The sequence below is a fragment of the Phalacrocorax carbo genome, chromosome 5 (assembly GCF_963921805.1).
Source record: "Phalacrocorax carbo chromosome 5, bPhaCar2.1, whole genome shotgun sequence".
NCBI lineage: Eukaryota > Metazoa > Chordata > Aves > Suliformes > Phalacrocoracidae > Phalacrocorax > Phalacrocorax carbo.
Genome location: NC_087517.1, coordinates 27,046,124 through 27,074,052, shown reverse-complemented (window position 1 = coordinate 27,074,052; position 27,929 = coordinate 27,046,124). Strand labels below are relative to the sequence as shown.

At 38.7% G+C, this 27,929-nt stretch overlaps 1 protein-coding gene across 7 annotated transcripts in view; it reads left to right on the top strand.

Annotated features, from left to right (window-relative positions):
• ZNF385B (zinc finger protein 385B) overlaps positions 1 to 25,828 on the top strand; it is a 140,993-nt gene extending 115,165 nt beyond the window's left edge. For all 7 annotated transcript variants that reach the window (XM_064451732.1, XM_064451735.1, XM_064451739.1 and 4 more), the window contains 5 exons: positions 560 to 722; positions 20,065 to 20,310; positions 21,386 to 21,564; positions 22,643 to 22,744; positions 24,373 to 25,828. In XM_064451732.1, coding sequence (XP_064307802.1) covers positions 560 to 722; positions 20,065 to 20,310; positions 21,386 to 21,564; positions 22,643 to 22,744; positions 24,373 to 24,591 — 909 coding nt within the window. In that variant the 3' untranslated portion in view covers positions 24,592 to 25,828. The remainder of the gene's footprint in view (positions 1 to 559; positions 723 to 20,064; positions 20,311 to 21,385; positions 21,565 to 22,642; positions 22,745 to 24,372) is intronic.
• Positions 25,829 to 27,929: the final 2,101 nt, after the last annotated feature.

The window sequence follows — 27,929 nt, the reverse complement described above, 5'->3', positions numbered from 1 at the left end:
AGGTATGGTGTTTACTCATTGTAACCCTTCTTGTTTGATCTAATAGTAAAGTCATAATGTCATTAATGTCTTTTTCAGTTGCTGTCAGTGTAATGATGAAAATACTTTGACTTTTGTACGAGATCAAACAGAAGGAAAAATGGATTACATGTTACATGTTACAGCATGGCACATCTTTCTAACTACAAGCAATATAGACTAGGGAATGGTACATGAAAATTGAGTAGCACCTTTCTTAACTGGATGTGTTTACATCTGTATGGTGCTTTAAATCTTTAAGCATCATGGAAGTAAAGAATTGTATTAGGAGTGACAGAGCTTTATGTAATCTCGAAACCTCTTTTTCTGAGTTACTGACAACATGTACCAGTCATTAAAATCTTGCCATTTGAATATATAAGAACTTAAACCTAGGAAAACTGTTAGTATAAAGCTATTAAAATTTTCTAAGTGGAATAATATGGTGCCTGCTATTGAAAGTGTCATTTTTCTGCCTTGTCATCCATTATGTTATATAGAAGTACAGAAAAAAATGAGCCTGATTTGTTCTCCTTTGTAGAGCCAGGCCGAGGCCCACTACAAAGGAAGTAAACATGCCAAGAAGGTCAAAGCACTAGAGGCAACGAAAAATAAACCCAAAGTTGGTTCTTCCAAGGACAGCGCAAAGGCTAACACAAGCTGCTCCACCACGCCAGTCACAGCCAACATCTCTGACAAATCAGGTCAATTAAAACTTTTTGTTCTATACATTCTTTATTTTCTCCTTTTTTGGTGTTTGTACGAGAGACTGGTTGCATGACGGTGACCCGTGACTTGTGTTTTCAAAACTATTTACTATGCTTTCTTGTACAGAATTGATTAGTTTTTATATTATCAAAGTGCTTTTTCACATCTGTGAAACATCTGGTGTTCCTGAATGCTAAAGTCTTTTTTTTAAAACTTGTGAAATTTACTCTTATAAAGTGTGGATATTGTTCATAAAACAATAATGGATGGATGTGGGTAATGGGGCAAGACTGAGATGTATGTATTTAGCTGAAGCACAAGAAACCTTTGTAAGAAATTTTTCCTTTCTGAACAGGATAATATTGCTCAAACAGGAAAACAAACCTACAGAAATGTTGTGAAGCCTCATGGCATGGATATTTCCTGACTTCTTCAGCTCAATAGTGCTTCAACATCACTACTTTTTTTTTTCCATATTAGTAATCTGAGGAAGATCAGTAACACTAATTGCAGTGGAGTTGCTTCTGTCTCATTATGCTCTCTCAGTGTTGTGTTACTGAATGAAACAGGAGAATTTCCTGAACTCGCTGACAGCCTGAAATACTGTACTTGTCATCCAGGAGAAAGCACCTACTGTGCGTTACCCAACTGTTGGTCTAATAGACTGTTTCTGATAAATTTACTTCTGCCTTGGTAGCCATCTATTGTCTGCTTCACTGGAGCTGAGCTTGACTCAGATGCCATAAGGTGAATGACACAGACAGTTCTCTGACACACACACCGCCCCACCACCACCACCCCCCCCACCCCCCCCAAAAAAAATGTCCATATCAGTGGCTTTTTATCATCCTATTCACTTCACAGCAGCATCAAAACTGTCTTTGCCTAGGTCCTTAGCAATGATAATGGGTCCCAAATTTTAGTTTCACTTAGCAAATCACATTTTAGGTTTGAGAAATATAACCCGAAGCCAAGTAGCATCTCCAGGTAAACAAGTCATGTTACTCTAAAACAGTAGGAAACTTCTGAATGGAATGAGATTTAAAATATTTGATAAATATTTTACTCTCTGAAATATCAAAAATAGCTTTGGTTAACATAGCTTACTGCTCCAGGTGTACGCTGAGGAGTCAGACAACTGCTTAAGTAAGGTATCAGTTAAAACTTTAGAGGATTTATCATGTTAAGAATGCGTTCTGTGACAATGTAATTGTATAATGCCCTCCCCCTGCCTGTGCCAAAGGCTGAGGGCCAAATACCAAAAGTTTCAGCATCTTTTACAAACTCCATCATCTTTTCCATAAGTCTGGATCTGTCTTGTGTTCCCTTTGCCAGACTAAGAGATCTGTCACTGACTTAATTTTCTTGTTCTCTCTTCAATGTATCTAAAATCATTTACAGCTCTACATTCAGTTTCTGATAAAATAATCTAGGCAATTACAAGGGAAACCTGCTCTTGGTATTTTTATATTGCCCTGTTTTGACAGTGTGTTATTTTATGCTATTAATTACTCCGCACAAATTAGATTACCATCTGTGTCTGTTGCATTATACCACTGCAAGTGTTCCTACATTAAAGGTAAAGTGCAGTGGCGATTTAGTTAAACACTTTCTTCCCGTTAGGAAAACAGTGGGATTCTCTGTGAAGGGGAGGTTCCTCAAAGCCTGTTACTGCTCTACAGGAGATTGTGGGTGGGATGTTTGGGAGGACAAAAACCTGAACCTGGAGTGGCAAACTTTCCATGTACGCAGGGAATGCTGATCACAGGGGTGGGGAGCGGCTTGGAGGCTGGGGTTTTTACCAGACAGTGGACTTGAAACCGAACTGTAATTTTGTTCATCTACACTTTCACTTACAGGGGCTATTGTTCGTCTGTTCTTTACCGTATGTTTAGCTCTTTAACATAACGCTTATTGCAGCTAGAACAATCACAGTATTGCTTCTGGGAATCAGTGGCGCTTTTTTTTTTTTGCCTTGGAGCAAATTAACATACCATTTTTTCTGAATATTTTAACACAGCTTTCATTCTCTGAGAAGTGGAATATTACGATATTAACTCTATAGGTATATTTTAATTTTTTAAAAAAGATTTCTAATACTAAGAGTTTCAGTTCACGTGTGTATTTGCAGTCTTGTTTTTTTTATCCTGATTTCCTGAGGAAATGGGGCTTACAGTCACATCATCTGTCCTTATCTCTGCTACTCCTTGGCCCTGTCCGCACAATTTTGACTGTATTGCCTAGTGTCAAAAAAATTTGTGTGTCGAAGAAGTTTTAATGAAGCCCCTACAAGTTTGATGAAAACTGGCACCTGGGTAGAAAAGAAGCCTTAACTTATGATCTATCCTGAGAGATGCTGCCGAGTGAGCTCTGTTTTGCTTGGCCTGCTGACTTGCCAGGCACTATGTTTGCCTTCAGGACAAGGGATTTGAGAGTGTGTGTGTGTGGTATACATCTGAAAAAAATGCATTAGAAGGACGTAAGGTAGGGGCTAAATGGAATCAAGAAAGGCAATTAAATTCCACCACTTGTGGAGCTGTTGTTTAACCATCGTACTTTGGAGGATTGCTAAGTTCCTGAGAAATGTTCATCAAGAAGTCATTCCTGTGGTGTCCTTTTCTTGAGTATGGAAGAGGAGAATGAGACGTTAAACAGAGAAGACAGTTTTAAGTTCTTGTGTTCCTTTCTTATCCTTTGTACTTCCACTGGTATTAGTGCAGAATGTGTAGGGAGTATTATAGTAAATTGATAAACTGAATTTACTATTCTTTTACATAGGTCTGCTAATAAAAGGACACAACAGGCATGACCAGCAGCCTTTTTTATGTGCTGTCGTTTTGAGTAACATAATGAGGAATGATCTGGAGCTCTCCAGAGTGAATAGTTGCTAATATATTGAACTAAAATGTCAAGTTAAGTTTGCTACAGAGCCATGTCTTCTGTGGGTCAGACATAGCATGAGATCCCAAAGACTTATTTGGCAGAAGTCACTAGTGTAGTAATAACAGGAAAAATAACTTGACTGTTATCTCAGCTTGTGTGATGATCTATCAATGGCAAAACCCCAATTCATCCAGTCCTTATTTTTCAGAACTTATGATGCAGTGGTACAGCTGTTCCTTTCACCTTGAGAAGTATGGCTGCTGGTAGAGCTACAAAAGTTAAATTAATCTTTAAGATGTTTTGGGAAGTTTCCAGAAGAACATGGGCTCCTCCAGGCAAACATGGCCTCAGCTGAATGGAAAGGGGTGACTCTGGAACTTGGTCTGAGCATGACAATGCCCAAGTTGTGAGAGACTGGTCTTCCCTGATGATGTTAATAATACATTATGACTCAGAAATTACTTTTGTAAATTGATCATCAGCAAACATGTAATAATAAAGCCATAGTAGCATAATGATGAGTTTGCTGCAACCTTAGGTAAGTGGTTATTGATGGATTGGATTGCACAAGTTTTGCATCCTAACATGATTAGACAACTATGTGGTCTTCTTTTCTAAGCATACAACTCTTCACCATTTAGAAATACTTGTTTATTGGTACTTGTAAGTACCACCATCCCATCACGTTCACTATTTCTGCAGACAGGAAGAAAACACCACAGATGATGTGTGACAAGGTGGTTGTTCCTGTACCTCTTGCTGGGTACAGGATGGATCCTACTTGTCCTGATGAGTATTTGCACATTGGAGGTGGCCCTTTCATAACCTGTCTCCCACACAGTTGCTCTAACCACCCAGGAAAAGTCTAGTAATGGCTATAGAACAGTTTCATATGCTAGAAAATCACTACTGTGACACTGCAAGCTTTTTTTGTAGCTGCTTTGAGACATGGTTACAAAACAGCAGTGTTAACAGCACTAAGAGCTGCTCTTTCATGTGGGGTGAAGATTCCCCTCCCTCCCTGTGGATGCCCAGGATTTTCAGGATGGGTTCACACAGAAGTATACATATATGTATGGCATATATGTATGGCATTGCTTTAGAAAAGGGCAGGGATAGCAACCAGTACGTAAAACAATTTAGAATATTTAGAGTGTCTTTTAAATATAGGTCTGAGAATGCAATAGAAGATGGTGTCTGTAATTTCAGGTTAGCATAGTCTAGATGCTTACAGTGATGAGTCCTTTAGGAATGCATATGATAATAACTGGATTCAAATGTCACTGTTAACTCATCAAGCAAAGAGGAATTCTTTGATCATACTTCCAAATCAAAATGAAGCAGACAGATGGTGTGGTATCACCTTCTTTGCATTTTGCTTTGATACAAAAATCAGGAATTAAATGCAACTGTTTTAAACTCCTCAAAAGGGTCAAAACCAGGTTTCAGCTTATAAAAGTAAGGTCAGGTTTTTTCTGTCTTCGATATGTTCTGTATGTGCTCTATTTCCTTTGTGCCAGTGAGAGCTGTTTGTGAAACGAGAGGTATGGGCATTTTGAGTTCAGTCCTCATTCAAATAAGATCAAAAGATTTTGCTACTTGTGTCTTAGTAGGTAGATGTAAACCCTTTGGATGCTCTATGAAAATTCCTTTTTGTTCAGCTCATACAGGGATAGGCAACATTACACACCTAACTAGGCTAAAGTCTAGACCCTGTTTCAAATCCTGTCCCATCTTACTACTGCTGTGTTCTGCAGCTGTCTCAGGGCAGCTCAGCAAGCAGTTCACAGGGTCATAGTGATGATATTCCAGCATATGAGCAGTCCTATGCTGATCTGCTGTGTATGGCAAGGATGGCAGGAAAAGGGTGCGACTGCGAAGTTATTTGCCAGCTTCTCAATCCTAAGCAGGCCCTGTAAGCGTTACTCCAGTCATTACAGCTGTATAATGAAAACCAGCTGGAGGTTGTTCTGAGGAGCACTGGCATGCTAGAGTGCAGTACAGTGTCTGACGCTGAATGGGATATTTCACACTTTGAAAACAGCTTAGACATGTTGATGGCCATAATAAATGCCACTTGATGTCATATAGACAAATGATAGTTGGCCCATTAGACAAGACTGGCAACTCCAAGCTTTATCAGACTTAGAAAAATTGACCTTGAGGTCCTGCCTGGGGATTTTAGTTCATTAAGGTCTTTTTGTGGGTGCTTTGACAACAAAGCTGAGTGTTTTTTCCTTTTAGTCCTTAAAGCAGAGTACAACATACTGAATCACATTTGCTCAGGAAGATTACGATGGGTTGAATTTCTGCAGTGTCCCAATTACCAGTGCTGTTTATTCATCAACTACCAATGAGGTGTAACATCCCAAGGGAGGTCTCAGTTCATATTTCGCAAGTCCACCATAAAGACACTCCCTTAGTCATGTTGCTTTCATTGCGTATTTTAACAATCTTTCTGCCAGTGCTTAAACTCTAAACTTTTCCATGTGCATCTCCGTACTTGGAGTAATCCTAAAAATGATAGCAGTTCTCTTAACAAAATCCCTTTTCATCTTAACTTTTATTTCCATTTATCACCTTGTTTTCCACTGATTTTAAAGGAATGGCTTGTTTACCTAGCTCCAATAAACTTCTTTTTAGATAATCCTTCACAAATAGCTAGAAGATAGAGGTATGGCAGCCTCCACACCTGAACTGTGGTATATCTGTTATGGGGAATTCTAGGTCACTAGTCATACAGGTATCATTATAAGAACCTCAAAGTTTAGGGTATTTCTAGGGCATTTATTATTCAATATTTTAATTCTTTGTAATGTACCCAAGTTCTCTAGACCTCAAATATGTTGTGACAAAGTTGAATTTTGAGGGTGGGGCAGGGAGAGAGAGAAGCTGTAGGAGAGGAACACGACAAGGATGTGTTTGGCTTGCTGTCCCCCAATGTCAATGAGCCATATTTAGAGGTTCTGTCTTATGTCCGTCAAAGATGCTTGTCATTATGTCTCGCCTCCATCAAAAGCTACTGATGAGCTTCATCAGTTCTTCACATTTATGCTTACATAAAGAATTCTGCTGAAGTTACCTGCTATAAAATAATCATGCACCTGTGTTTATGTGTATTCAGATAGTGCCTGCTAAGCGCAGGGATATTTCTGTTAGATAAAGGCATTAATTTCTGGTCAACTAAGTGGTAAATTCAATCAGATTCAGCCATCAGGGAGGGTCATTTCAAGGGCATTTTTCATTAAACCCTCTGAGAATCATAAGTTTTGTTGTCTTTTCATTCAATGTTTCACAGCCATCTGAAGATCACTATATTGCCACTTGTTGAAACTCTGTCCCCAAAACAGAGTTAAAGACACAGTATAGTTTGCTGCTTGACCACAGTGCTTTTATAGTTGACAATATAAAATAGAATTAATATCTGTGCATAAATTATTCACAGATACAAGGTTGCAAGTGCCATAAATGTATTTATGTGAACACTATATTTTCAATATTGAGATGTTAAATGTGCCACTGACTGTATTTTATACCTGTACTGGATTTAGTAGTAAATAGCTTCCTGGCATTTTCTGGTGGGTTATTTCAGCAGCTGTCTCAGGAAGTTGCTGTCTGGTTTATGCTCTTAGGATGGAAGGTTAGCTAAAAAGACAATTAACAAATCAAAGTTTATCAACAGGAAATCATTATAATAGGTTGGATCTTTAAGTACTTTCTTCCCTGTCACTGTTACCATTCATACTTTTTAAAAGTAGGTATTCAAGCCTCATCTTTCCACGTGTGTCTTACAGCCTGAAAGGAAGAGCAGTCATTCTGCTTGTTTTGGTGTTGATAAGCTCCTGGGAGCCCCTGGAAGTCTTCAGGTGTTTCTTCAGTCTGTCTATAATAATGCTAACTAGCACATATCAAATTCTGCACCTCTACTGAAAACTGATTAGAGGTGCCATTAACTGAAAAATAAGCTCTGCAGCTGACACAATTACATTGATGAGCTGTTGCAATTCATGTTCAAATTGCAAAAGGTCAATCTATTCTTTCTCCAGTTATTATATCAATCAGAAATACATGCAAGCAGGATTTTTGTTTCGAAGAAATGGTAAGCTTTTCCTCCTGCAGTAATTTAAGCAGAAGCTCTACATCAGAAATATATTGTAAGATGAAATAAGATTCTCTGGGTGCTCTGCTCTGTGCCTGAGCATTTGTGTGTCCTGTATCATTAAAACTGTAAACCGTATTTACTTTCATTTACTCTAGTTCAAAAAACTGACATTTCATTGCATATTATTTAATTAGCATCCTTAAAATTATACAAAGTTTTTTTTTTACTTTGGGGAGAAGTGAAGACAAGCATTGGGTCAAGCAAGAATGACTCCACTAATGTTGCTGGACAGTGGCAGTAGAGCTGGGATGCTCTCAGCTACTGCGTTTTTTTAGCTAGATGTATATGGTCGTTTAAATAATCCTTTTTTTATACCTTGAATCTTTCAGCAAACCTTCTACATTGTGAAACCAGGCATCTATTTTTCTTGTTTGTTCTGCTAATGATGTGCCTATTGAATATCCAAAGCTTTTTGGTTTTTTATAGGATGATGATGACGATAATGGAATGATAATAAGTTGACTATGAAATAACACAAATTACTAGCATATGTATGTATATTTCCATAGAGGGCATAATACCAGAGAGGTGGAACTACCAGAACTATTATGTATCACATCATTCTTTACCCATCACTGTCTTCACAACATACTATTACAAGAGTTCTTGAGTGTTCAGGTAAGGAAATGAAGAAAGGGAGAAAGTGGGACAAAAAAAGACATGGCTGGCAAAAAAAGTTGAGACTGAGATACTAATGTCACTCATCTGCTTTGCAGTTTTCTGTTAGGAAGAAGGATGATGCAGAAGTATCCTAAAAAGTGAGGGTTATGTAATGAGATTTTGTAAAAATTGCAAATAAGAGAAATAAAATACCCTCTTCTATCACCTTAAGATGGTTATTATTTTGATGACAAATTAAATTATTGTTTGCTTAAGAAAAAAATTAATTTGTGAACCAAGCCCTAGGCTTGTTTTTAGTTTACTAAGAAATTCAAATCAGTGGAAGTTCTCTTTATTTATGTAGGACTAAAATTAGCCCTTTAAATTCATTAGAATGGAAAAATCCCAAAAAAGACAGCTGCTGGTTTTGTTGGTTTTCTTTTTTTTAACAAGCCTGGGAGGAGTAGCTTTATCTGTACCTAATACTTTCACAAAGCTCGTTAAAGAAATATATTGCTAAAGAAGTAAGGCTATTCTTTTGATGCCAGACATTTCATTTTCTCACATAATCAAAGAATAAATAATAGGATGCTGGTAATTACTCATACAGTTGGTAGTTGAATGGAGTTTTGTCTGTGTCAGGTTGTGCCAAAGTTAAAGTTGTGTGGAGTCTGTAAAATCTGAGTTAAATTTCTTCCTTTTCTCTCAGCCTTTAAGTGAATTTAGTCTCCAAATGTAAAAGGCAGCTCAGGCCCAATGCTGTTACTTAAGGATGATTTGGTTTTGCTCCTAAATGAGATAAATGTTCTAATTCTTAACCTGTTTTCTAGAAAACATGTACTTATGACTGGGGAAAACAGTCTTACTGGTGGCTTTTTTCTGTGTTTCTCAGCAACTATTTAAGTAAAGACCTCTAAGAGTACAAGCTGGTCTAGCAGCAACTTCCACACAATCAATAATGTGGCTTGATTTGTGTTTGGGGTTTTTTTTTCGGTAAATATTATTTTTACTCATATTTATCTTTGGTTTTGTAACATAAATGCAAGCAGGATTTAGAACACAAAGATAAATGCATGTTGCTAAGCATTGCTGCCACTGATGGCAGGCAATTGTGAGACCAAGAAGTTGGTGAGTTGGTTTTAATACAGAATTGTTCAGGGATCCTGAATCAAAACCAAATGGCCAGCACATCAGACATTTAAATAGGTCTTTTGAAAAAAATCTTCCTTTATCATCCTTCCACCTTAATTCTACAGCTGCTGCGTTATTGCCTTGGTATGAGAAATATGCTACATTTCCTGCAGCATAAAAATTATACATACAAACAATAGGTTACATATTATTTCCTTATTATTTGTTTTCAAGGAGAGTGAAAATATTTTGGTGGCTCTTAGACAAGTTATATTTGAAATGCAATATATCGGTCAAATCTTGAGGGCATGACTAAATACTGGCAGTTCTGCAAACCTACCACAGAAATCAGTGAGAATGCACAATTATAGATGTCATTTAACTGAAATGAAGATGAGTGTTTCATAGATGACTTCAATGGCGGTTCTGCCTGGGCAAGTACCAAGTAAGGAGTTCAGACACAGGCCCATGAGAATGTACTTGCATGCAGATTGTTAGTTCTTCTTGATACATTTATTTAGACACCCATAAATCTTGTATTGAGTTCCAAAGCACCTTAGCAGCTGTGGGTAGAATGTTAAGATTTTTTTTTTCTTTTTCACAAACTGCAAGTAAAATGAGTTTCTAGTAATATATTTCAGATTCATAGATGGAGGAAGCAATGTTATTTTTATAGTTGAGGAGATGAACCAAGACATTTTTAAGCAGAAGTGAAGGATGTCTGGGCAGAATACAGTATGTTTGTTGTAATCTTTGTATGTTGTTTTTCTAAGCATTCCTATATTATTAAAATGTTACAAAGACAATACAGTACTATAGAAAGTTTGCGTTTCACGACCTCTAAAATAAAGGTGGCACAGTCTGTAATGGGAATACGAAATATTTAAAAATAATTTTTTTTTCTGGTGTCAGAAAAAAATAAGTTGAACCAGCAAAAAAGATCTACTTTCACCCAGATGAGAGTCACATTTTGTAATAACAGAACTTACACTATATTTCTAACTTTACCTAAACTGTATTATAATTTTTTAACTCTTAAATTTTTCCATTCCAGCCAATACAGACTAGCATAGCTCAGAAAAGATGAAAGTTTAACGTAGATTTAAAGTAAATTTGCCTAGACATACAGCAGCAGGACCCAGGAAGACTAAGCTGTTGGATAGTCTCACTTTATGGGTACTCATTAAATTAACATCCACCCTTGCTAGATGTGTGTTATCATGTGTCCCCTGCTTAGATCCAACTTGTGTTCAACTGCTGGCAGCATAGTGCTACTGATCTTGCTGCTTTTTATGAAGAAACTTCTAGTGAAAGTTTTCCTAACCTACTGTAATAGGGGCATGATGCGTCACTGAGAAATTAGATATTGGCAATGTATGCTAGGAAATTGCTCTGTATTTCTGTTTGTAGATGAGCTGGTTTTCTCCAGAACTAATGGACTGCATTTACCTGTTCACCCTTTCCAGTCTAAAAATTGTAAAAAGGGGGGCGGGGAAGCTGTATTAATCTCTTTTCAAATGAGGAAAAGAGAATTCCGATATAACCTGCATTCTGTAAAAAAGCAGAATTGAAGATAAGCAGGTGAAATGGAGACACAAGACAAGTTGCTTCAAGTGAGTGTTAGAAGTTAGTTTGCTCCAAACATAGTATGTACACTCCTGCATGTTGGCTAACGGTGTGGAATCAATCCTTCTTCTTGTTCCTCTCAGTTTTCACAGAGAAATCACATTGTGTTGAAATATTAAATAAGCGTGTTTTGAAGTGTGAATGCCTTCCCCCTCACACAAGGGAGCGCACCCAGATTTTTCTTGATCTTGGTCAGTAAAACAGATCTAAAACACCAGCCAACTAACCAAAAACAATTCCCCAACAATCCTGAATTATGTAAGGGATTGACTAAAAATCGTAGGTGATATAGAGGTATCATCTCAGACGCCCCATTAGTAATTAGGGCAGCAGGCACTCTCTGTTCAGGAAGGTGTGCTAATAGGTACAGAAATGGACTGCAGGGCAAGATTTTACAGTTGCAGAGCTGTGTGTACTGCTGAATACTTTCTCATCCGTCTGCTTTCATAAAAATTAAACCCATCCAAAATTTCCAAACCTTTGTAACATTATATCTTTAATCTGATCAGCTGCAAATAATTTTGTACAATGGCAGGTTGCTTTGTAAGAAAATTCCTTGGAGTCTTTGGTATGCCAAATCAGAAATAAACTATCTAAGAAATTAAGTGTCAACATCACTGTTGTACCATAGCCAAGCAAGCAATACTTCTAAAATTAAAAAGATACTTCAGCTCAGTCCGTTGGAGAATAGTGTTGCAGTTAATCAAATAATCAGTCTAGCTACAGAGTTCACTCAATATTGCAGAGCCATCCAGACATTTCCTGATGTACCTTCAGTATCTTGAGAAAATTTGTTGTAGCTTATTTCAGTGCACATTTGTTTTTGAGATGAAAAGCTTTATATTTATAGCTTCCATTTGTTTCTCATCTTTGTATAGAAACAAAATTGGTTTTCTCTAGAATGTGTCAAACAGATTTATTTCCTGTAACCACCTTTCATTATATAAAACCTAGCCATTTTTCAGACAGGCCTGAAGTACAAGAAAAAACATTTTACAAAAACTGAAGGTAATCAAGGGGTTAATAGATACACTGTGCTGTCTGATTTGCATGTAGGTTTGCAGTGGAATTTTTCTAGAACAGAGCCCTACGGGTTTTTCAGCCTCATTTCTCAGTAGAGTGCACAACTGGTGAGAAAGTAGGTATTTTGTCTGACAGCCGTTAGAGACTCATTATTTAGCAAATGTGGAGATAAAACAAAAAAGATTTTGAAATACTTTATCAAAACTAGCTAACTCTGTCTTAATGAGTGTCAAGAAATAATCTAATGCTTTTTGTTGGGTTTTTTTGAGTTATGCTGAGATGCAGGACAGAGTGCTTGCAAATGCCGTAAAGGTTGTGACCACTACTGACTTAATTGGTTTCCTGCTATTGCCTTTATGGCATATATTACTCATAGTGTTCATCCTTTTCGTAATAAGGATAATGAATTGTGTAAGTGTGTGCTTTATTCCTTTATAGCAGAGCAAGCAAGAAGACGTCTTTCTGTGAAGAACAATGTTTTGAAAATTGCTTTTCTTACTGGAGCTATTGTCTGCCTTTCTATTCAGTAGCTTTTCTGCTAATATATTGAAAGAGGCTCTCCTTTTCCTTCTATTAATTCGGTCATCAATGCTCTCACTCCATATTTTATCACAGGCAAAGAAATCTACACCAACTATTGTTTCCAATATGATGACTTGCGGGTCCTCTGTCTCTCTGCCCTAGACCTGTGTCCCAGGGTAGATCCTAGGGTTTGTTTAGGCAGTCCTTCAAGTCCAGGCTCGCTAAATACGTTTTCCCCACCCTGACTTTTATTTTGTCACGGTTTCTTAACATCTGCCTTAATTACTTTCAGACAGGCTTGTAACCTCTTTGACTGTGATCTCTCTACTTTCATGTATTTGTTTTAAATGCTACAAATTTTGTTAGTTTATTTCTGTGGTACAGCTAAAGCCACTGATTTTTCTCTCTCCAGATTCTTACGTCCTTCACCTTCAAAGCTCTCCATACCTTTCTATGTCTTTTGTAATGTACTTTCAAGATGCTGGCTTGCACTTACCACCCATCGCCACTGAAATAAGCTTCTCAAACAGCTTCCTGCTTTTCCTGGTCCTATTTGTGAAGAGCTCCCTGCAAACAGCTGCCAAACTTACTTCTGTTACTCTGTTCTCTTTCTCTGTGATGGATTGAAAAAGAGAAAAAAGCTTGTGAGAAGTTTGGCTGCCACACGAGTGCCTGTATTGGTGACTGGTTGTTCTGCCTCTTTTGCGATTTCTTACCTGTCTGTCTGCAGCTGTGATCTCTGCTCTTAAACTGACAATTGCTTGGTCTGGGGACCACCTTATTGTTCTCTGTGCAGAAAGCTTAGAACAGCAAGGTCAAGTGATATATTTTAGTAATATCAACTAACTCGCCTCTCTTCAGCATTGACAATGGACATATTTTATAAGGAAGTGTAGGAAGAAAAATATGGAGCAAGAAATAAGTGTCACTTTTTAGTTTTTTCAGATGTGCCAAGCATCTAAAATGTCAAATTTTAACTGAGAATTTTATTTTTCAATGGACAAGTTTTTACTTTGTCTTTATTGATGCCAATTTAGCTGCAGTGATAGGCTTTTCAGAAAGATTTCTTTGATTTTATACAGCTGATTCTACTTTTGCTACACAGTTGATCAGGAAAAGAGCATTTACACAATAGCCTGACAACCTGGTTGATTTCCTCTTCATGTTCTGTAATCACTGTATGCTTCAAAACTTGTGTAATGCAGCCCAGTATTCATAGGCATATTTGGAGCCGTTGAAATTGCAGGGAGAACCTGAAAATTGGTTTCACTCAGAACAACTTTGCTCATTTGGGAGATATGTTTGCTTTCCCTGAAAGTCTCAATTACTTTCAAAAATCAACATTTCAGATTAATACCTCTTCCCTGTAAGACAACTTATGTGAACCCAAGGCTATCATAAGATATCTTTGCACCACATTTCTAGTAACTCATTAATAAAACATAAACCCTTCCTTTCAGAAATCACTTTTGGTTTCAGTTACCATAGGAAGTGGCATGGTCAGAAATTAGTTGAAGGTGTTGGGGGTCATCAAGCTGTCCACGTTTTTAAAAGTCAGTCATTCAGTAGGGAATTGTTTTTGTGACATACCACTGTGAACGAGGCTGATCTCACCAAAAGATTTGCACCTAACCATGCATCAGTTCTGCTCATCAGTTGCATAGGGTCGATAACCATGCAGTGATACAGTTATATATTAAATTATTTTGTTGCTGAGTTTCTCCTAATGTAGCTGTTTTAGGCTGGAAATTGCATTAGAAATTGCATGGCTCTTCAGTTTTTTCAGGAAGAAATGGAGCACAAGTATTTACTATTTTCTTACCTTTACAAAGGAGAATCATAAATATCTAGACTGCCAAAACAAGTTTTTCCATTATGCTCTTTTCTAAACTGGCAATATGTTCCATTATGCAAGCAGGCAGAAGAATTATAAAAACAAATCTCCATTTCTAGGATGGGAAATTAGCACATCTCGAAAGATCTTCAGCGTAGGGTTGTCCAGAGCAGTGGTGGCCACTTTACAATGTCTGTGCTGCCCTTCTGATGTAAGTACTTTGAAAATGGCTTCTGTTCAGTGCCTGCAGCTGGGGGATGCAGTGAAGGACCTGGCAGGAGGAAAGGTGTGAAGCTGAATGCTGAACATGAGTTTTAGAATTCTACTTGTTTTTCTTGGTATTAAGAATCTCAATTCAATATTAAGAATCTGATTTTTAAGTTACTTTTCCACTGAAAGTAGAACATAGATGTTCATCATGAAGTCCAAATTAGAATTTTCACCTAACATGCACCAAAATTATCACTCACACTTATATATATTTGCACATTATAAATTTTTTTTTATATGTTATAAAATAGTAAAAACTTCACACAAATCATAAAGCAAACCAAGCTGTCTCTCGTCAAGGTACTTTATAAACCAAACTGCTTAACAGAATGACTGGGGGCAGGGGGAAATATTCTTCTTGCTTTCTGGAAGGACTGCATTGATTGCCAGACTACGAGCAGGGGCAGAGTATTCATGTTCAGTTGTTCACCAGGAAAGAAAACAACTGAAAAGAAGAGATGCAGGTTGAGTGTAAGAGGAAAGAAGTTTTATGACAACATTTTTGCCCCTTTTTCAGCTCGGGTAAAACCCATTCACTTAGCTGAACCAGGATTTCAGCATTAACAGGTAGGTCCTATAGATTACGCCATAGCAACTGTAGTGAGAGTGGCGTGACCTGCAAAGATTGGTAAATCTCTTAAGCTGGTCTTGCTCTGGGAGCTAGAACCTGTTAGATTTGAACCTGTTGGGTGTTATTCTGCACTGTGTCCTGACTTTGGTACATACAGCTGAAATGAGGCAGTAGTAATTAGATAACTAAGTCTTGAATTCTAACATGGTGCTGACACAAACGCAAGGCAAACAACCAGAAATATGTGAAAACAACTTCAAAGCAGAATTGAAACAATGTAAGTAGGCGACAAGAGCATTGATATTACTGAGCCCAGAGCAATACTTAATTAGCTAGCTTTATTTTTTCCTTGGGCTCTATTTCAAAATAAATTCAGGCTTCAGTAAGAACTTGAAATGAACCATTGATTTAATTCTCCAGAGTCTTGAGGAAAAGGGAGACTTAAATAACAGGAATTTAATACAGATGAAATACAGCCTTTCTATGTGGGAAAAGAACATAGTTGGATACAGTGCAACAGTACAGGTTAGATTTTAAAAGAACCCCTTGCACGTGAGTTACGATGTCAGCATTTCAACCTGGCCCTGACTCAGGTTGAATCACAGCTGCAGTTTTCTGGGAGGAGGTTGGTACTGCTGTCATCTCCTATTTCCAGCTGCGCTCTGCTGACTGGTACAGCGGAAGGTGGTGGTATGGCCCTGGTCCTGCGCAGGGTGGACTCACTCATGAACTCATTTGGCCTCTGCCCAGCTCTGTTGGGCTCCATGGGCTTGGCCCAGGTGGAAATCAGAGCAAATTTGAGCCTGTTCTCAATAATACTTGCCTTCAGAAATAGCAAAAGGACTATAATCCTACCACTGCATCTAAACATCTGCATGTATTTTATACAGTGATTACAGTTTGGAAGTATGTATATGCGTGCAGGCATTAACAGTAACAGTTCTGATTTCCGCACAGAGATATTTGTTAGCTCTGCGCTATAAGTACAAATAAAAGAGTAATCTTCCTCATGCTTTGTATATGTATGCGATTTGCATTTCCTCTGCTTTGCACAGTTGAATACTTGGCATTACTCTCAAACATAAAACTGTAAGTGATGGTGTTTTGAATTCTGTGGATTGAAAACAATAAGCTGTTATCAAAAGCCCATTCGGAGAAGTGCAATTTTCTGATTTTAGAAGCCAGGAAAACCCAATTCTGGCCCCACTGCAGTGACAAATATGCACTTAGCTCAGTGCACTTTCTGTGGGAGTCAAACTGTATAATAATCTTACAATTATGATCTTTGAAGATGTTCTGCATTAAGCATTTACAATGGTGGAAGGAAACATTAATTCATAGAGAGGCGTATGTCTCTCCTTATACACATACATCTCCATGGATGAAGAGCTTATTTTTGTCAGGAAGCTGTCCAAATGATGGTATTATTATGTGAACTGAGGTTCTTTCCAAAAGCTGAGATACTGGCAGAATTGAGCCCAGCTGGATGCTGGTAACTTCTCTCCAGTTTTGTAAAAGTTTTCTTGTTAGCATGTTACACATTATATACTTCAGAATTGCTTTGTATTATGAATAGTGAAAACACTGTAAATCTAGGGAATATTTTGAAAATTAATGTACTACATCAGCTTGTGGCCAGCTAATGTGTTCGTCAACAGCCAGCTGAACATGAGCCAGCAGTGTGCCCAGGTGCCCGAGGCAGCCAACAGCATCCTGGCTTGTATCAGGAATAGCGTGGCCAGCAGGAGCAGGGAGGTGATCGTGCCCCTGTACTCGGCACTGGTGAGGCCGCACCTTGAATACTGTGTTCAGTTTTGGGCCCCTCACTACAAGAAAGACATTGTAGGTGCTGGAGCGTGTCCAAAGAAGAGTAACAAAGCTGGTGAGGAGTGTAGAGCATGAGTCTTATGAAGAGTGTCTGGAGGAGCTGGGGTTGCTTAGCCTGGAGAAGAGGAGTCTGAGGGGAGACCTTATTGCACTCCACAAGCAAGGTGGGTGTCTGTCTCTTCCCCCAAGTAATAACCATTAGGATGAGAGGAAATGGCCTCAAGTTGCACTGAGAATTTTAGATTGGATATTAGGAAAAATTTCTTCACTGAAAGGGTTATCAAGCACTGGAACAGGCTGCCCAGGGAGGTGATTGAGTCACAATCCCTGAGGTATTTAAAAGACATGTAGATGTGGGGCTTAGGGACGTGGTTTAGTGGTGAACTTGGCAGTGTTAGGTGTACAGTTGGACTTAATGATCTTAAAGGTCTTTTCCAACCTAAATGATTCTATGATTCTAAGAGGCAAGTGGGAAATGAAATCTGTCATTTTTCAATCATCTGTTAAATTCAGCAATGGAAAACCATCAGTCTGTGGTGGCAGTTGGTGGCCTGTGTAAAATGGATCTAACTCTGCTGGCCAGTATCTCACTCAACAGACACTTGATGACAAAGCAAAGAAATAAAAATCTGGTCCTTCCTGTTGCAGACAGTTTGAACAGCGAAGTCAGGGGCTGCAGGCAGGAGAGCGAATGGTGCACTTGCTGCACGAGGCAGTATCTCAGGCTGGGGGTCCACCCCAGTGTGCATCAGCTGGCTTTCCTACTGGTCCCCTCCTGTCCTCTCTTTCTCAGGAGGAGGTGATTTCTATCTGTAGGATGTGTTTCAAAAGCACCAAATCTTTTTGCTTACACTAAAAAAAATACGTGGAAACAACATTAAAAAAAAACAAACTAGAAGTGTAGTCTCAATATATTAACATACAGCTTGCATTTCTACAGGTGTATTATTCTTTCAAGGCCTGAAATGCAAAATACTGAGGCACCTTTCTTTATTGCACTCAGGTTCACATATATCCTGGTGTTAAGCCTTTTGCAGTCTGGCATAATATTGCACAGAACAACAACAACAAGTCTGTTTTCCTGTAATGTGAATTCACAAATGGCAGCAGTTCAGCGTGTTTCCTTTGTAGATGTTAGCACCTCTGAGAACTTTCCATATTGAAAACTCTTTAATTTAGAATGTTAGCAAATGCTATTTATTAAAACCATGTATTTTATGAAGACTCACAAGTAATATAATATGTTCTAGATTTTTGCAGATGTGACTTATTACAATAGAGACATTAAAATTGAATAGTCTATGAACTATGATTTAACATCACTTTCTTTTGTCATACTTTATCAATCAAAACACCATCAAAGTGTGGTTTTATCATTAATTTGCTCCTAATAGTAGTCCTCATATTTGATCATTTTCAATGTTTAATACAGTTCATATCATGTAATTTCAAAGTATTTTTATCACTATTTTAAAAAATAATAATTCTTTTATTAGAATTTTCTTTCTCCTGGTTTTTAACAGTCTAAAATTGATGTACTGCAATGCACTTCTGGGAAATATGCCAGCAACTGTGGGTTGTAGTTTCAGGATGCCTGTTCATAGTTCATACACGCTCTCAAGTGTTTGTTGTAGGGGGTACAATCCTGTTTTCAGAATTCTTGGTAGCACGTCATTGGCCTGATACACAGAGTGACGTTAAGACAGAGCCTGCTAGCAGTAAACATAAAGTGCAAGGGCCCATATTCAAAAATAACCAAGTGCTCAAAATAGAACCTAGTTTTTCAAATCAGTTCAACACTGTTTAAACCTATGCCACAGGTTTCAAATGGGTTATAAGTAGTTTTTAAGAGGTTGCTGTTATGTAGGTGTTGTACTTAGATGACAAAATTGGATACCTCTTGTTCAGAGTGACAACAGGTCACTTCTGCAATCGTTTTTTATGTCCATTTTGTCAGGGTTGCTCATACCAGAACCACCGTACTGTCCCTCTCTCATCCCATGTTCTTCAGAGGTGAGCTTGTTTTACTGCCAGCAACTAGTATGGCTTGTGGTCACAATGACTGCGGTTGAATGCCTTAAAATGCAATGAGCTCTTGGAGACAACACATAGGCAAGGAGCATTTGAATACTGGCTCTGGCACAAAGTTCTTCTTTAGGCACAGTTGGGACATTTAATCCCTTGCCTTGTGATCACCATCTGTAAAATGAAGTAATACCTGCCTGCCTGCCTGTCTCATAGGAGCACACATGATAGACTCATGCTTGTGAAGTGATACAGGAATGCACTGAATGCACATCAGAGCCATCTGATCTCCAGATACATGGGGAAGTGCTCTTGGAAAAACCTAAAAATATTAGCAGCTGTGTTCGTGTGTGTGGTGTAGTACCATAATCAACTCCTGTAACTGAAATGAGAAGTGTATCATATGTCAAGATGGTGCTGGAGCCTTTCAGCGTCCTCCCAGTGACTTTGAGAAACTTGAGCCATTCCAAAGGCAAATATATTGTTTTTCAGAAATATTTTTATTATCCCCAGTGTAAAAGCTCACAGGTTTCTGAGCGCCCTCCAGTCCTTCACCCTGTCTGCCTATGGGCTTTCTTGGGTTCCTTTCAACTGGCCAAACCTGCAGCATGACAGGTTTGACAGCTGGCATGAGTTTGTTGAAGTCATTGATATTCACTGGGAACCTTAACAGGAAAATCACCCTTTTGTCAAATTGCACACGTTTCATGGTAGGATTTTAACAAGATTTCAAGAATGCTGCTGACCTGTATAAAATGAGATAAATTAGGCCCCTGTTGTGTTAGGTTCGCTAAAACCACAGGACTATTACTCTGACTTTTTTGTGTGCAGCATATTATGACATACGTATTTTGCTTCTTTTAGAAGATAAAGGGAAAGGAAAACCCAGTAGTGCAAGTCAGCAGTCCAGTACAGAAGTGGATCCTGTTCTTTCCAAACCTGGAGCGGCAGCAGTGGCACCTCTAACACCTGCCTCATCCTCCAAGAGCACGAATGGATCTCCTAACACAGTTTCTGAGTCAGAAGAGGAAAAAGCCAAAAAACTACTTTACTGTTCGTTATGCAAAGTGGCTGTGAATTCTCTGTCACAACTAGAAGCCCACAATACAGGTGGGTATGCATACAGTGCAAGTCAGTTGTGTGTTATTTTTAAAATTCAGTGTAACAAGCTGGTTTTCTGACACTGTGGTAGCCACACTTCGCTGAGGAGTCTTTTAGTTAAGACTTAAAACGGCAAGTTACAGAAGTGTTCCTGTTAGTGGCAATTTCTTGTGTGGTGTTTGATATTTTATTAAAGCACTGTCTAAATTTTTTTGAACTATCCTTCATGTACTTTATAAGCTTGTAGTTGGCAAAATCCCTACACTTCATGTTACCTAATCAGATTCCATCACACCTCCACAGTGAGGATCTTAGTATGATCATAGTAGTTTCTGTAACACTAGGGTTTCTAAAATGTCAGTTCTGAATCTCTTTATTTTTCATCTCACGATCTCTGGTGTCTGTTTTTTTGCTGGTACAACTTATAGTAATTTTTGTTATGTGATATTTTTTATAATTTTAGGATTAATTCCTTAGATTTCCTAGATGTCCTAGAATGTTTTGATTATTGCAAATTAGATATCCTCCCTTTAAATGGCCACAAGCAGGAAACCCTAATGTACTCTGGCCGCTCTGTGATGTAAAGCTTGTTAACAAACCATTGAAGCTGGTTTTACAGCTGTAAGCCATTCTTAAAATGGGCAAAGCAGCCATTTCTTCCACATCAGAATATACTTATTGAAGTGTTCCTGTTCCTAGGCAGGTTTTAAGTGATTGCTGTGGTTCCTCTCCCACTCTTGGCTTGGCCCTTTTTCATTATTCACCAGCTATATGGATTTTGGTAGAAGAATAAGCAGCAAACGCCTTGGCTATACAGCCACACAGTGCCCCCGAACACAGAGGCAGTGGTCCAGAGTGCCTGTTGTTCCCTTCTTGTACAAACCCTTCTTGCACTGTCTGGCTTCCCTTTAGAGCAAGGAAGTGGGAACTACACTGACCAAAAGCAGAGTCATCATTAATCCCAGTCTGTGGTGACTTTAACCATTCTGTCTTGAAGATAAATGTGTTACAAAAAGTCCCAAGGCTAATGTACATGGTTGTATGTTACTGATCATTAACTCACCTCAGTCTTCTTGCCCATTAGGCTCCAAGCACAAGACCATGGTCGAGGCTCGGAACGGTGCTGGTCCCATCAAGTCTTACCCTAGACCTGGATCCCGGCTGAAGGTGCAAAACGGCAGTAAAGGCTCAGGACTGCAGAACAAGACGTTTCATTGTGAAATCTGTGATGTCCATGTTAATTCAGAAATTCAACTTAAACAGGTAGCTTGCATGTATCTGGGGCTCCTCTGTTGCTCTTAGTTGCATTGCAATATTGTAGGTGGGATGTAGATCTGTGTGCAGATATTTTGGCAAAAAGTGACCTTAGTATTTCTTTTCTGTCATCCCACAACTATTTCTAAATACTTCTAGTTTGCCATAGGTCAAGTTCACCTAATTGTTTCAGCTGGGAAAAAATGGGTTTGAGAGTCATAAAGCAGAGGTGGACAAGGTATCAGTATTAATGAATAACATAGCAAATCTAGTTTAAAAGGTTGCTGTGGCTCAAGAGACATTTGAAATTCTGGGTTGAGGTTCCCTGAATTTCTCTTTTGGTGTTTTTTCAATCCGCTGGGATACTTTTTAATACTATGTGAGAAGGAGAATGTTACTTGAATCTATTGGTGTGGGACAATCAGCAGGAGGGCCATACATCTGATATGTCTGAATTGTGTAGAGCAACGTTGTCATTAACAGCGTAGCTGTATGAACATGCAGCTCTGCTCTGTCCGAGCTGATCAGCCCTGGGTTCAATACAAATATATCATTTGTGGTACCCAAACAGGAATCTTTAACTGGACGGTGCCATGCTGTGTGGACGTGTCCTCTCATTCCCTGTTGTTTCAGTTATCTCTAAGATAGCATTAAATTGCGTGGTGTAGACATATCCCTGGAAATTGGTTCTTCCGTCAGCTAATATTGTATTATTTATACAACTGAGCAGCATCAGCAAGACTGAAATTTACCTCCTACTTCTGAATATCTGTATGATCTAGTGATTACAGCTCTGCCTGGTTCAAAGCTCCTCAAGTGGAAGGAGGAAATACTAACCAAAATATCAATAATTTGCAGAGCCTGTCTCGGATCACAGAATTTGCCGTATTTGATTAGTTTCTGATTCTCTATTAGATGTGCTCTGAATTGTTATGTTTAATTTAGCAAAACTCATCTTTGTTCTCTCTATAGAACCTACTTTAACTTACAAACAGGAGCTTAGGCATATCCTGCTGATAAATCAATTTCAAACTCAAAACTAAGAAATGTTTAAACAGCTAATTAAATGTGAGGCTATTTATTTCAGCACATTTCCAGCCGAAGGCATAAGGACAGAGTTGCAGGAAAACCTATGAAACCTAAATATAGTCCTTACAACAAACTGCAGCGCAGCCCAAGTATTTTAGCAGTAAGTATTTTTACTTCTCATCACTGTCTATGTGAATTTGTGACCCTGGGGACTCCCGCCGCACAGAGACAGGAACATGACAGACCTGACACTTCTGCAGCGTTTCTTCCCCTGCAGGCTGAATCTGTGTGGGGATCAGACTTGAAGATAGTTATGTATTCTGTCTGCCCAAAGGCACACAGACAGCACTGCGAGTGTTATTTACTGCTAGAAAGAAGGGAATAATCAGTGGAATGGGGAATGAACTGTGTGCCCTGTGGAAAGGTATCGGCTCTGCTGGGCTAGTGCACTTCTTGAAGGCTGCAATGTATATGCTCTCTCTTTTTGGGCACCTGAGATAACTCAGTTATGACGGATGCAGTCAGGGAAAAGGACATGAGATGCTAAGGTATAAAAATGCTAATGCTCATTCTCTGCATACAGCAAAACAGAGCACTGTATGGATGTATTATGTGGGTGCAAAAGAGTTATCAGGTGTTTAGGAGAATTGATTGCTTATCTGCATGCTCAGGCTGTCTCTCTGTCACTGGCTATCAAAGCCTTTGTGCCCTGAGCTGTTCCCCTTTCACATCCACCTGCATTTCCAGGAATTCCCCAAGCTGGTTCTGCCAGTCAGCTGCAGCCAGAATTCAGGCTGGCTGTGGCACAGCACAGATTGTATGTTTATTTGCTCATGACTCAGCCTCTATTTTATTCATTAGGGAAAAGGGCATGCCACCTATGGCGCAAAAACAATTTATAGATTGGAAAGAGAGAGATGCAAATATGTGCGCACAAGAGTAAGCATGTGAAAAACCTTTAAAAGCTGAAATATTAATATGTCTCTGTAATTGTATAGAGGCAAATGAAAATGCTGCAGGCTTTAAGTCTCCCCATTCGATATGTTCTGCACACACTAATATTCTTCACTCGTACAATATATCGTTTTACTACCTATTGCATAAGGAGAGTCCTCCACATTTTATAATCTATTGCATAAGGGGAAACCTCTGGTAATAAAGGAAGGACATGAGTATCTTTGCCCCTGCAAATCTGTGATTGTGGTACAAACCATTTTCAGTGAGACTGTAGTGTATATATTTCTGGTTAGCCTTTTCACGGGAAGCACCAAAAACCATTGCAGATCATAAAATGAGTAATAATTCTTTCAGAAAGAATTCTTTATAGTATTGATCTTGAAAATTATTTCTGCCAGCTCTGCGTTGGCAGGTAAAAGCTGACTGGACTCATGCTAGTTTCCCATCTTGGCCACTCCACTTTTCTACAATTCATTCTGCAAGTGGAAAATTTCACTTTTGACATTGAAGTCTTAATCATGTTTTTTAATATTTCTTGCAGTTACGGGTTATATAATTTAATGTTGTTCACTTGCAAATTACACTTCCTTCTAAATGTCAGTGTGACTGCCCCTACAGTCAAGAGATACATGAATCTTTAGATATACAATTTGGTTGCTTTAATTGCCTCGGGAGTAGGAAGACAATGTGGGTAAAATTTCTAAGGAGCTGACATTAGGCTTCTGTGAGAAACCACGGAGTGCCCTTTGCCAGGGTTCATTTTTTCCCTCATGTAAAAGTGAGTGTGGGGAGACCTGTATTTATGTTGCTTTTTTGTGTGTTTTATTCCAGGCGAAACTGGCATTCCAGAAGGACATGATTAAGCCGCTGGCACCTGCTTTCCTTTCTTCTCCTCTTGCTGCGGCTGCAGCTGTGTCATCGGCTCTGTCCCTTCCTCCCCGTCCCTCTGCCTCCTTGTTCCAGGCACCTGCAATACCACCAGCTCTCCTCAGGCCAGGCCATGGTCCCATCCGTGCAACACCTGCCTCCATACTTTTTGCACCATACTAATTTATTGATGTGAAGAAAGAGGTAACTGTGGCCAGTAGAAAGGGTAAAAGAAAAGCAGGAAAGGGGTCAAGATTTTAAAATGTCTTTCTCTTTTGAAATGCCATCCAGCACGACACCTCAGCCACCCACGCCATAAAATGCATCATTGAGGGTACTGCATTTTGGAGTCTAGGCAACTCTCTTTCTCAGTCTCTCTGTCTCTCCTTTTAAAATCCAAATAGAGAGTCATTTACGAAAAACTTAATTGCTCATAAAATTTATACCATTAAAGATTCATGCTTTTTTTTTTTTTTTCTTTTGCAACGTGTATGATGCACCTTGGTATCGAGGAACGTAAAATATTTTCCTGACAGACTTGAAAACTAGGGTCTTCCTTGCTCACACTTATGTAAATATTTCTCTGAAAACCAATGGGTTATAATCTAATGTGGAGAAAAGGTGGATGAACCAAATGCTTGATTGTGGATAACATCTCAAAAATTAATTGCGTCCGTTTGGTTTTTTTCAATGTGCTCTTGTTGACAGGGATTGTGTACTGTCCTAGGCCCCAGTACTGGTGTATCTTGTGTAGTACTAAAGATGTATCACATGTCTGATTTTAATATTTTCTGTTTCTGTGCAAATGTTTGAAAGCAATGCAGTGCTGAAGCTTTTAATTATTTCTTTTGTGTCACACTTAGAGAAATTAAAAATAGAAAGCCATATAACATAGTTAAGATTACTACTTGTTTGCTACTTTCATTTAACTTATTTTTGTTGTTTCCTCACTGGTGTTGCTAAGCAATGTTTAAAGAGGAAAAAAAGCTTTTCAGTTGCACATTACCACAGCTTACATGCATTGTTCAAGACTACAATGGATCCATGTATTTGTACGTAAATACCCTTTTTCTTCATTTCTAACTAGTTTTCTTTGTAACAATGCTGCATAACGTTGTGGCTCCCTAATGCAATAATGTACAGAACACAAAATATTTATAATTGACCGTATTCTCTGTTTACTGAATATATTGCAGTAATGCCCCACCTTTCTTCTTACCTCCCCAACCCTTTTATAAAGGTGATATCAATATGCAGTACTTGGACTGAAGTCATTATGTGATAATGGGGACAACAGGTGGAAGAAAGGAAGGAAAAAAATAGGATTAACTTTTAGAGCATCTTTATCTGCAATCCATAATAGTAAAATGTCTGTGTATTTTTTTAAATGTACCTTTTCAATAAAATAATATGAAAAATATACATGCTTCTTGTGTTTATGAATTGGTACAGGATAAAAAAAGCCTGGAACAAAGAAATTTAGCTAAAGGAGTCTTCAGGAGCAGGCAAAGCATTAGAGCTGCAATAAAGTATAATTACAGAACCTGTGTTTACTTCCCTTGTGTTTTAATGTCTTCCTTGCTACATCCTGTTACAGCCTTTACTGGGGCTTTTTTGCAGTAAGACTGTAAAAATTCACTACATCGGAGATTCAGAGGAAGAAGCAGTAGGGCCAGGTGGGTCATTATGGTTTTATTACTGCACCACCAAAATGCTACAGCATGGTTATGCCATCTCTGATGGAGATTAAGGATTAACTTTAAAACCAGCCTGGGCATACCTGAGACTGGAAGCAGGTCACTTTGTAGCCAGGGCTTGCTCTAAAGCATAGGCAAAGTAAGCTGCTGCTTGATGCAGCAGGCTTTTGAAGGCAGGTGTTTGGGGAAGCTGTGAAATTATTGTTTTCCCTTCTGAAAAGCTTAATCTGTTCTATAAAAATCTTTACTTTTTGCTTTGCATTAACAAAGAAAAGAGTACAAGAGTAAAAGACTCAGCTTTAAGGCTGTTGAGGGTCTTACAAAGCCAGCAGCACCATCACAAATCCGCAAAGGCCAAGGAATATGAATTTCAGGAACTTTATAATGAAGAATTTACAGACCAACATATACCTCATAGTGGCAAGATATTAGAGACCATTTTCTGCCCAATTTCCACTATTCAGTAGTCACAGCAGGTGACTGTGTTGTAAGAGGATAATTTGCTGGAGAATCACCTACAAAGGGGTAGGTAAGAGAGTCTGGGCTTTCTGCATCCTCTAGGGAAGCAGGTACAGTTGTATTAATCCTTTGGACTGTGAGAATTCCAAGGCAGAACAGTGCTTTTCCATGCGCATCTGTGCCTGATTTTGTAACTCATGCTTGTACATAGCCAGGTTTAACTGCTTAGCTACTTTCAGAGGAGTTACTTGCATGAGGAGCCTGTTTCTGTCCAACATGAGATAGGTTTACAGAACTGTGTATTTTAACTAGTTCTTCAGGAAACGAGTCGTCAATGTATTAAAACACTATTTTACCTGCTTTTTATAACCTACTGTTGGTGATGAGAAATTTAAAGCAATGACAAGTTTCTGCAATTGAAATTGTTCCCATACAAAATCCAGAAAACCTGTACTAAGGAGGGGACTGGCCAGGGTTGTGCAGATTTATTGGACAGCTGATTATTTCAAAGATCATCTTACACTGGTGAATATTTAGGTCACTAAGAATGAAAGAATATGTCATGTCACTCAGCAATGAGAGGAATTACTTAACCTGTGAAACACAAGGAGCTAAAAGGCTATGATTGTAAGCCAAGAGAGACTCGGGTTCAGATTCATATTCAACACCCTTGTTACTCTTCGCTGCTTTAACTTATATTTCGTGTACTGTAACTCCATTTAGAATCGCTTTTCCACCAAAGTTTTGTCCATGACGTGCAGGACTGAGCATTTGAGATGATAATTACGTGATAAATGGCAAACCCTCTCATTATGCCTGCTGGGATCTCATGTTTTAGAAACAAGCTTTGTTTGAGAAGGAAAATTTGTATCGTACTTGCACAAAGGCTGTCAGCTGCTTTTTTGATGTGCTAGGATGTTTTCTCCTGAGGTGTAATATCATTACAGACAGCTGGCTATGAAGTTCATGGATTTGTTATAACAAAGAACTGATACTGAAATATAATATTTGCAATGCAGTTACCGTTTTGAATAAATACATTGAATGTGCAAACCACTAAGGTAATAAGTTTAAAGTAACAGGATCACATCCTCTCACATGTCTATTATTCTCAGTCTGTTCACTGCACTCTGAGCTGCAAGTTGTTCCTGTACAAGAAGCCAAAAGTTATAAGGGGCACTATGTTCACCAGGGATTGTCATCTGGCACTGCCGTCTTTCTGTAACAGAAGAAAAAGGATCCAGACTGGACACAGACACATCAGCAGGAACTTCCTGCTGGTGTGTGTGGCTGGATCATGGTCCCTGTACTGCAAAAGATTTCAAGGGTATCAAACAGAGGACATGGTCCAGTAGTCTACACAGA